General features: G+C 43.0%; 1 protein-coding gene across 1 annotated transcript; it reads left to right on the top strand.

The window, feature by feature from the left end:
* The first annotated feature begins 205 nt into the window (after positions 1-205).
* Positions 206-682, top strand: LOC132630649 (uncharacterized). Its single transcript, XM_060346206.1, has one exon. The coding sequence runs from the start codon at positions 206-208 to the stop codon at positions 680-682; it is 477 nt and encodes a 158-aa protein (XP_060202189.1).
* Positions 683-11,719: the final 11,037 nt, after the last annotated feature.

Raw genomic sequence — 11,719 nt, 5'->3', positions numbered from 1 at the left:
GCAATGGGATCCAAACCTGATATGCGAATACCATGGTACTCATGGGCATCGGACCAACGATTGTAAAGGGCTAAGGGATGAAGTGGCACGACTGCTAAAGAGCGGTCATCTCCGAGAATTCCTGAGTAAATGAGCAAAGAATCATTTCAAAAACAGGGAAACCAGCAAGAAGACCGAACCAGAGGAACCCTAGCATGTGATCAACATGATCATCAGTGGGGTAGAAGTACCCCAAGGCTCGATGATGAAAAAGACGAAGTTCTCAATCACTCGAGAGAAGAGGACCAGAGACTATGTACGGGATAGATTTATCTCCTTCAGTGACGAAGACGCGGAGGGCATCGTTCAACCCCACAATGATGCTTTGGTAATTTCTGTCCTTATAAATAAAACTCATGTCAAACGTATTTTGATTGATCCAAGTAGTTCGGCCAACATTATCCGATGGAAAGTAGTGAAACAGCTAGGACTGCTGGACCAGATCATACCAACGGCCCGGGTCCTCAACAGGTTTAATATGGCTTGTGAAACTACTAAAGGAGAAATCACTCTACCAATAAATGTTGCCAACATTGTTCAGTACACAAAGTTTTATGTCATTGATGGAGAGATGAGATACAATGCCTTACTTGAAAGGCCCTGGTTACACATCATGAGGGCGTTACCCTCGACCTTGCACTAGATGCTGAAATTTCCAACCCAGGAGGGAGTAAAAATCATCCATGGAGAACAACCAACAGCAAAAGAAATGTTCGCGGTTGAAGAAGCAGTTCAAACACTAAAGATAACCATGCTCGAGGACGTGCACGAAGATAAAAATACCAAATAGCAATCACAGAATGCTGATCCGGCCAGTTCCGAAGGAGAAGCAAAGACGGACATGGAAGAGGATGATTTTGGTGTTCCCAGGTCATTTGTACTACCCGATGACTCGGATGCAACAAAATCGACAGTGGAAGAGCTTGCACAAGTCATTATGTTCGTCCATTTACCGGACAAAAAGGTATACCTGGGCATGGGGTTAACCTCGGAGCTCAGAATAATTGAGGGAATCGTTCAACCCCACAATGATGCTTTGGTAATTTTTGTCCTTATAAATAAAACTCATGTCAAACGTATTTTGATTGATCCAGGTAGTTCGGCCAACATTATCCGATGGAAAGTAGTGAAACAACTAGGACTGCTGGACCAGATCATACTAACGGCCCGGGTCCTCAACGGATTTAATATGGCTTGTGAAACTACCAAAGGCGAAATCACTCTACCAGTAAATGCTGCCGGCATTGTTCAGTACATAAAGTTTTATGTCATTAATGGAGAGATGAGATACAATGCCTTACTCGGAAGGCCCTGGTTATACATCATGAGGGCGGTACCCTCGACCTTGCACCAGATGCTGAAATTCCCAACCCCAGAGGGAGTGAAAATCATCCATGGAGAACAACCAGCAGCAAAAGAAATGTTCGCGGTTGAAGAAGCAGTTCAAACACTAAAGATAACCATGCCCGAGGACGTGCACGAAGATAAAAATACCAAATAGCAATCGTAGGACGCGGATCCGGCCAGTTCCGAAGGAGAAGCAAAGACGGACATGGAAGAGGATAATTTCGGTGTTCCTAGGTCATTTGTACTACCCGATGACTCGGATGCAACAAAATCAACGGTGGAAGAGCTTGAACAAGTCATTATATTCGTCTATTTACCAGACAGAAAGGTATACCTGGGCATGGGGTTAACCTCGGAGCTCAGGAGTAAATTAATCAAATTTCTTCAAGCTAATGCCGGTTGTTTTGCATGGTCCCACCTAGATATGACAGGTATCCCGCCCAAGGTCACCACACATCGGCTGAGGCTTGATCAGAAGTTTACCCCGGTAAAGCAAAATCTGAGACCAATGGCTGAGGTCAAACATGAATTCATCAAGGAGGAGATAACGAAGTTATTGAAAATAGGATCCATCCGGGAGGTTAAATACCCAGATTGGTTAGCTGATGTAGTGGTTGTACCCAAAAAGGGTAACAAGTTTAGAATGTGTGTGGACTACAAAGATTTGAGCAAAGCATGCCCGAAGGATTCATTTCCTTTGCCCAACATCGATCGCATGATCGATGCGACGGCTGGCCATGCAATATTACGTTTTCTTGACGCTTACTCCGGGTACAACTAGATTCGGATGAACTCGGAAGATCAGGAAAAGACTTCTTTCATAACCAAGTACGGAACTTACTGCTATAACATAATGCCTTTCAGTTTAAAAAATGCCGGTGCTACTTATCAACGCCTAGTTAACAAAATGTTTGAAAATAAGTAGGTAAAATAATGGAAGTTTATATTGATGATATGCTAGTTAAGTCCCTGGAGACAGAGGACCATTTGAAGCATTTGCAGGAAATCTTCGATATACTATGCAAATACAAGATGAAGCTAAACCCGAAGAAGTGCGCCTTCGGAGTAGGTTCGGGTAAGTTTCTAGGTTTCATGGTGTCAAATCGGAGATCAAAATTAACCCGGAAAAGATCAAGGCCATTGAGGATATCCGGGTAGTCGAGAATGTAAAAGGTGTGTAGAGGTTGACCAGAAGGATTGCGGCCTTGAGTAGATTCATTTCTCGGTCTTCGGATAAAAGCCACCAATTTTTCTCGTTGCTTAAAAAGAAAAATGACTTCGTATGGACACCGGAGTGTCAGCTGGCCCTATATGAATTGAAAAGGTATTTGTCGAGCCCATCTCTGTTGCACACCCCAAAGGCAGATGAGCAGTTGTACTTGTTTTTGGTAGTATCTGAAGTCGCGGTAAGCGGAGTGCTGGTTCGAGAGGAAGAAAGTACACAATTTCCAATTTATTATGTTAGCAGAACTTTGGGGGATGCTGAGAAACATTACCCCTACCTAGAGAAATTAGCCCTAGCTTTATTGAGTGCATCTAGAAAGTTAAAGCCTTATTTTCAATGTCACCCTATATGTGTAGTAACGACATATCCATTAAAAATGTTAGGCACAAACCGGAGCTATCCGGTAGGTTGGCAAAATGGGTAGTCGAAGTCAGCGGGTATGACATCGAGTATAAACCTCGAACGGCTATAAAGTCTCAGATTTTGGCAGACTTCATAGCGAATTTTACCCCCGTAATGGTGCCCCAGGTAGAGAAAGAACTTCTTTTATCCTCGGGTAAAACCTTGGGGATCTGGACCCTTTACACGGACGAAGCTTCCAACATAAAAGGGACTGGCTCGGGATTGTACTTAAAGCCCCTGCCGGAGATATCATCCAGCAGTCCATAAGAACTTTAAAATTGACTAACAATGAAGCCGAGTATGAGGCTATGATTGCAGGTTTAGAATTGGCCAGGAGCTTGGGGGCCGAGATCATTGAAGCAAAATGTGACTCACTCTTAGTCGTGAATCAAGTAAATGGGGTTTTCGATGTGAAAGATGATAGGATCTAAAAATACTTGGAAAAGATACAGGTGGTTTTACACCGATTCAAAGAATGGATTATGCAGCATGTGCCGAGGGAATAAAACACCGAGGAATATGCATTGGCTAACATGGGCTTTTCGGTAGGAACGGAAGAATTCAATTCAGGTACGGTAGTCCAATTAATGAACTCTGCCATTGAAAGCAGCCAAGCCGAAGTCAACATGGCAAGTTTAGCTTGGGACTGGCGGAATAAATACATAGACTACCTGGCGGAGGAAAATTACCAGCGGATCCTAAAGAGTCACGGGCTCTTAGGACCAAGGCAGCAAGATATAGCTTACTCGAAAGAAAATTATACCGACACTCATTTTACGGTCCTTTAGCCAGGTATCTGGGGCCTAGAGAAACGGACTATGCAATACGCGAGGTCCATGAAGGAACCTATGGTAATCACTCCGGAGCTGAGTTACTAGTTCGAAAGCTAATTCGAGTCGGTTACTGCTGGGATCATATGGAAGAAGACACAAGGAATTTTGTTCGGAAATGTGATCGATGTCAAAGGCACGCCCCAATGATCCATCAACCGGGGGAATTTCTTCATCCAGTATCATCCCCATGGCCATTCATGAAATGGGGAATGGACATTGTCGGGCCTTTACCTTGGGCACCAGGTAAGGCTCGTTTTGTTTTGTTTATGACTAGCTATTTTTCCAAATGGGTTGAAGCACAGGCTTTCGAAAAGGTACGGGAGGAGGAGGTTATCAACTTCATATGGGATCACATCATATGCCGGTTCGGTATTCCGACTGAGATCACATGTGACAATGGCCTACAATTCATAAGCAACAAAGTCAATAATCTCCTCGAAGGCCTGAAGATAAAAAATATAATGTTCACTCCGTATCATCCCAGCGCGAATGGACAGGCAGAATCAACAAATAAGACTAATATTTAGAACTTACGGAAACTGTTGGATGAATCCAAAGGCAGGTGGAAAGAAATCTTGCTAGAAGTACTTTGGGCTTACAGGACGACCTCGAAGTGGAGCACCGGTAAGACACCATTTTCCCTAGTATATGGAGCAGAGGTGCTGATCCCAATTGAAGTCGGGGAGCTGAGCCTGAGGTTCCAATACGCCATCAATAAGTCAAATGACGAGGCTATGGCAATAAAAATAGACTTAACGGAGGAACTACGTGAAACCGCGCTAGTCCATCTAGCAGCACAAATACAACGAATAGGCAGGTATTACAACCAAAGAGCAAACCTTCGGCACTTCCAAATCGGGGACTTGGTCCTTTGAAAAGTCACATTACACACAAAGAACCCTAATGAGGGGAAGCTTGATCCGAACTAGGAAGGGCCGTAAAAAGTAATCAGTATAACCTGCAAAGGTTCGTACCAACTTGAGTCGGAGGATGGCCAACAGCTGCCAAGCAATTGGAATATAGCACACTTGAAGAGATATTATTGTTAAGGTATGACCCGTACCCTCTTCGTGAATTTTTTAACTTACGTTTCGATCCCTGCAGGAGCAAAGCCCGAATGAAGTCGATGAAAATTTGAGTTAGGCCTGAAAACACGTGTTGCACTTTTTTTCCCTTAGCTCGATTTTGTCCCGAAGTGGGTTTTCCGGTAAGGTTTTTAACGAGGTAACAACGTAAAGCATGTTACTTTAATGAAGAATACTATTCAAGTGCTGGGACTAAGAACTGCTCGGTATCAACGATAGTGTTTTCTCTTTTTATACTTCAAACACAAAACACTAGGGGACTATCATATAAGCTCAATGAGGCCAAATCGATTTTGAGGAACTATCATGTAAGCCCAACAAGGCCAAATTGATTGTTTACTGTTTCTATGAAAATTCTTGCATTAGAATTTGTTGTAAGGGCCAAACGACCGAATGAGTCGTGCCCGGGTAGTCTACTTTGTTACGGCAACAATCGGAAGCCCCTTGGCGGTTGTCCCATACAGGTTTTTGTAATGAGAAGAACACTTCGGTTTAAGCTTTGCATATATTACTACATCACTATGGCGTGAATATTCACTTCATGTGCACAAGTCTTTATTTACCTCTAAGTTCATGAGCAGCTCTGAATTAGGGACTGTCAAACAGAACAAAGGTTGGATTTTAAAAATTCTAAGTGAATTGAAACTCGACCAGTGCACGAAGGCTTCAAAAAATTACAAGTAAATTAACGTCCGACCAGTGCACGGAGGCTTCAGAAATTCTAAGCGAATTAAGCCCGACTATTATACGAAGGCTTTGAAAGTCTCAAGTAGACTTAGCCTAAGGAAAAAGACTCAAAAATACTTAAGTCTGAAAGGTTGAAAATATCAACCCAAATGCCCGAAGTGATTTAGAGACGTCCGAATTCACGAGCATAAAATATGCATAGTCACCAACCCTCGGTGCAAAACTCGATTGTTTTTAAAGGTGACTCACCTTAAACAACGAACTCATGTAAAGACCAGTCAAGGTCAAGCCTAAACTTATATCTGAATGAGTTATCAGTACGAACATATTTCGTTCAAGTAGACGTTAAGCAGAAAATGTTTAAAATGTCAAAAAATGAGAAGATTGGTGTACAAAGACATCGGTGAAACAAACACTTCCATAATATATATACAAGGCCTAAGGGCCTTGACAAAAATTTACAAGCACAAAAAAGAAATATACATTTTTCTCGCCTAAGGTCCTATCTACTCCTCCTCAGAAGAATCTAACTCCTCGGAAGCAGCAGGCTCTTCTTCCGAACTGTCGCCCAAGAGAGCTTTCTGGGTCCGAATCTCTGCTTCCTCAGCTTGAGAAATCTTCAAGTCTATATCCACGATGCCGCGTTGGACCTCTTAAAGGGTAAGCATGTGGGTTTTCCATTTCATATGCTCAGCTCGCAAATTAGAACGATCAGTGGCAGCTTTGACGTCGACATCAGCTTGGGCTTGGACCCAATCCTGCTCTGACAAAGCTTGCCGTAATTGGACTATCAACCCGGCGTTCTGTTGAGACAACGCATCCATATCTTGGGTGGAAACCCTAAGCTGTTCGGTAAGGTCCTCCACAGACCTAGCCCGGGCATCGTCCTTCTCTTGGGAAACCCTCGAAATTTCCTTCACAGAATCACGCTAGGCAATGAGGTTGGCGATCTCACCCTTGGCAGCGTCGAGCTCTTGCTTCAAATTTGCATTGACAACTGCCTCTTCCTCGAATACAACCTCAGTTTCCCGTTCAAGCCTCTTCTTGTCCAGTATATTTCTCAAGTAAGTCCGCCAGGTCATTTTCAGCTCGAAGTTTGCCCTCCTTGATAGCAATAAGCTCAGTCTTAAGTACCGAGGAGTCGCCCACTGCTAGCAGCTGATCTTTTTTTTGCTGTAAAAGGAGATTGAATTTCTCGATCTCTCGACCTTGGGCCTCCAGCTGGCCCCGAACGTCTTCAATCTAGTTGTGCAGCTCGGTATTTTCTTTCATACATCGAAGAAAGCCCTCGTGCTGCAAAACACCGGACTGCGAGAAAGAGTAAAGCCAAATTAAACTCAAGCACAAGTTATAAGATATAATTGAAATCGAGGATGTTAATGCATACCCGGTTGACAGCATGCATGCTCTAGTTGAAGAGACACTGCCATGAGACGAGGTTCATTTTTTCCCGCTCCTCATCGAACACGAAAGATCGAAGATAACTAGCCACTCCGACTGGACGAGACAACAAGTGTGTGTCCATTGGGACAGTGACGACGATGGACCTCATCTCATGTGGGCTAGCACTCAGAGCTGGGAAAACATCCACAAGGTTAGCTCGAGAACCCGACTCGGTGGCCCTCAAAGGCCTTATGTGCCTTTGAGGAGTAGGAAGATTAAACCCCTTAGGGTCTGCTATGGCTGGGGTAGTAGGGACCGCAGTTTCGAACATATCGTCAAAATCCTCCTGCACAAGGGCAGGGGAGGAGATAGTCCTGGCCACTTCGATCGCTTGCTTTTCACCCGAGGACGGGTCGTCTTCTACCAAAATAGGACCCTCAGGGGCCACAGCCCTCGATGAGCCAAGATTTGGAAAATCGTTAAACTGCACATCTTCGGCAGTCGGACTAGCCACATTTTCCTCTGTCATGTCGACCAGAGTATCATTTATCTCAGCACCAGTGACGTCGGCTGGATCGGTATAGATGAATTTCATGAGAAGGTCTTCCTCGGGAATGTCTCTCAACGTCCGGCTCTGAGTCTGAGTAGCTTTCCTTTTCTGACCCATTGAGGTCGGGGGCTTGAGGATCTACTCCCTTTCTTGCCCCTTGAAACCTCAGCCACGACTTGATCCGTACTTGCCGGGTCAAACATCTCGTCTAATACCGGGGTGGCAACTGCGAGCGCCGATCTCAAGTTGACTTTGCCTCTCTTCAGGCCTGTGTGACCCACAGTTATTCGTCAGCAATAACATCAGTAAAGATTAAAAAAAAGGCACAAAACCAAATAAACAACTTACCATGGTTCTTCGGTATCCACCTGCCTACGAAAGGTTCTCTCCAAGTACAGGGTTCGTGAGGGTATTGGGCCATTATGGCATCCACCCACTTCTTGAAGTTGGAAATGGTCCCCGGTAACCATTCTTTGGCTGTAACAAGGAAAAAGGGTGTAAAAAAATAAAAAAAATAAAAAGAAGGGACTAAGTTAAGAGATTCCGAAGGCGCTTACGGTTGTTGTTCCACCGCTCGAGGAAGAGAATATATCGCCTCGAAACAATCTCTTCGGTCTTGGGGGTACTTTCCACACTTAGCCAGTTTCACAATCCCACTATGAAAGACTCGGGGAGAATAAAGCCAGATCAGATGATATAACGTGAAGCAGCAGTCGCCTCTTTGCCGAAGCAGCAGTCGCCTCTTTTCTTTCAACGGCATCTCTGGTATCCTCTTCCCCAATGTTTTTTCCCTTTAAAGAGGATCTCTTTGTAGGGAGCCCTGAAAATCAAAGGTTTCTGGCTTAGATTGTAAAAATGAAAAAGAAATTTCACAAGCAGGTCGAAACTCATTGTGGGTTTTGCCCTTCCACCCTTCGGGCGCCATATTCCTCCATGAGCGGCCCACGTCACGAGAGGCGCCTAACAGTGCAACTACCCACTTAAAGATAGTGATTACGAGTTCGGGTTCGGCTGGACCCAGGGTAGGATTCCACACTTCGGGGAAGCCTACAGACAAAGAGCATGGATTTGTTCCATGCGAATCATAATGAATCAATGCATCCATCCCCTATCAAAATCATCCTCGGGGTCTATAAGGCCTCGAGCCCTACGAGGGTACAGATGAATTATGCCTTCTCAGATTACTCGGGGAATGTAAATATGTATCATATGGTCGAGGGTAAAAGAAACCCCAGCTACGTTGGCTAAAATCTTGAGGTATAAACGGGCCTCCAAATCTGTGGAGCAATTTGGCCGATACAGACTCGGTATCGGCAGTAAAATTCCTCGATCACTTGGGGAACGGGAAGAGAAAACCCAATGGTAAAAGGGTAAGTGTAGGCCAATGAATAACCAACGGTATGGTGGTTGATTCTTGCCCCCTGATCGACGGGGCGGATATCGATATCCACATCAAAATTACAATCGCTCCGAACTGTGGGAACGATGGCAGCATCAATATAGGATCAAGCTTTTCCCCAGATTCGAAGTGGTGAGAAACTTTACAATCATTCATTTATTTGAAACCAGCAGGGAGGATGTCAGCAGCAAGGAACTCAAGTTCCTCCTCAGGACTGGAAGCTCCGTCGCAGATAATGGTGAAAAATGAGGCGGTGATGAAGATTGATCCGCACTTTGTGTTAGCAACGGTATAGAAGTCATTGTTGATAGGGAGGTTTAGGAGCAAGCTGTTATGAATAGGGGTTTTTAAGGGTTTGGAACTTAGGGATTTTTACCAAGTGCATGGCAAGATATGAAGTATGGGCTTTATATAGTGAAAAATGGGAAGTTCAAAGTTTTAAAGTTCTGACAAGGGGTGGATTCTCGTGATTGATTGGGCGGCTGCAATACTGAAGAATCAACATCGGGCAGAGTGCAGAAGTGATGGAATGTCTTTTCAAAGGCAGTTAAGTACGGTCTACTCGGCATTATTCGGGTCCATTCCCCAGAGTTAATACTTTCCTCCGAAAAATGGAGGGACTATCTGTATATGGTTAAAATCAGGGTCTGCGATCCCGACCGGACGACCAGTTGCCCGAACTGAAAGCAAAGGGCATTGGACAATAGAACTCGTCTAACCGGATAGGAATATTTCAGACACAACAATTCCCAGCAATTCCCGAATAGTGCATTTCTAGTTGGCGTTAGTGCGAGAAACTCGGTCCGTTTCGGATTTCACTCCACACGACGCGTCGTGCAGCTATCAAGCCCGAGATTTCGGGGATCTCTATCCTTAATTGATTTAGTTATCTTGTTGAATGTAAATACTTGTACTATAAATAGGGGCAGTAAATCCTCAGAAGGGCATCTGGTTTTACCATCTTCTACACGATTATACTAAAAAAATTGTTCTGAAAGTTCTGTAAAGCATCAAAGTAATAGAAGCCTCACGAATTGGTTCGAGCAGCTCAGGTGTCAGTCCGAGCCATCGACACTTAGGCTATTTCTTACCTTTCTATTCGCAATATTTATATTTCGTTATTGTTATTCTTTTGTTCTACAAATGAATCAAACCGCATATCCTTTAAACCACATACAAATTCAACTGTTACCTTTTTAAGGGGTAAACAAAGCTCATAAGGCAAATCTAATGAGGATCTTCCAGTTGCACAAGGAAATCGCTACTCTATCACAAGGTACTAGCTTTATATAAGTTTATTTTATAAAATTAAAGGAACTTTGAAATAAGTATAATATGCATTATTACCATCACCAAATTGTGAATGTGAAAAGTCTAAGGATTATGCTGAACATCTTCATCAACATAAATGATTACAATTTCTTAGTGGTCTAATGATTCTTACAATCAAGCTAGGAGACAAATCCTTTTAAAATCCATAGATCCTTCCATAAACTAAGTTTATCAATAATTTTTGAGACATCAAATTTAACTAACTTTTTTTTTAATGAAAACCAACAAACAAAGTTTGGCAGTGCTTTATTAAAATAGAAAGTTTTCTGTACAGGCAAAGAAAAAGAAATAAACAAAATTCAGAAAAAAAAAACAGTAGTAAAAGTGTAAACTACATCAGAAGAATGTATAAAAGCTTGTCTAGTGCAGATCCTCTGGCCTTGACTTGATACCATCTCAGACACCTACAAGCTCTCACTAGGTGCTATGGTTCAAAGTCTGATGAATTAAGATTCAGGCTTCCAGGACGGAGTAGGATTCTTCCATCATTTCTTCAAATCCAGCTGTTATCTCCTTGACATTATTTTGTACTTTGCTTGCCATTGACTCTAGCTTCTTAAATGAACAAATCTTTAGAAGTATTACAAAATAATGAGCATGTAAACATGCTAATACCACTCTTGTAATCCTACCAAAAACATTTTCATTCAAGTATATGCTACTACTCATGGCATGTGTAACTGCAGCCTTGATGATGCTACTGAACTACAATATTATTGTTAATCTCCAGGGATGTGATGATCCTTAGCTTTCCTAATTCTCAGGTATGGTATTTGTGCCTTCTCTGTGTTTAGAATTTGCCTTGCTTTCATGGGAAGTGAATTGAAACTATCAAACTGAAGAACACCTACAAAATCAAAAACATAGTTAGTTAAGAAATCAGCCAGGCCATTTCCTTCTCTCAGAACATGCTCCACCCTCACTTCCTTATTCCTTCTCAATCTTGAGATATTGTTTATGATCATTGATATACACTATGGAGCCTCCCACTATCCTGTTAAGATCATTTTCATTGTCATAGAGTCTGTTTCCAACACAACTGGTAGTAAACTGTGTGCAACACAATATTTGAGACCCCCCCCTCCCCCCGCAATGCCATTGCTTGAGCCACCAAGTTTGAACCATCTGAAATTCTTCTAGCTGCTGCATATTGTAAATCACCTGCTGCATTTCTAATACAAACTTGGTCTAGGATTTCCTCTAGAAGCACCATCAAAGTTACATTTGAACCAACCTGACATAGGAAACTCCCATTTCACTATCTTGCTCACAATTCTTGGCCTGTATGCTTCAAAAACTTGCAGGATTTGAGGAATGCATTTTGGTAGGCTGTGCCGCCATAGAAACCTCAGTCTACACATTTGATATATAATCATGTTGATCTCATAAATCACTTTGTTGATGGACATCTTCCCACTATGTAGAACTGTATTCCTC

Source organism: Lycium barbarum, chromosome 3 (assembly GCF_019175385.1).
Source record: "Lycium barbarum isolate Lr01 chromosome 3, ASM1917538v2, whole genome shotgun sequence".
Taxonomy (NCBI): Eukaryota; Viridiplantae; Streptophyta; class Magnoliopsida; order Solanales; family Solanaceae; genus Lycium; species Lycium barbarum.
Note: the sequence above shows the minus strand (reverse complement) of the source record. Positions and strands in the feature narration are given on the sequence as shown.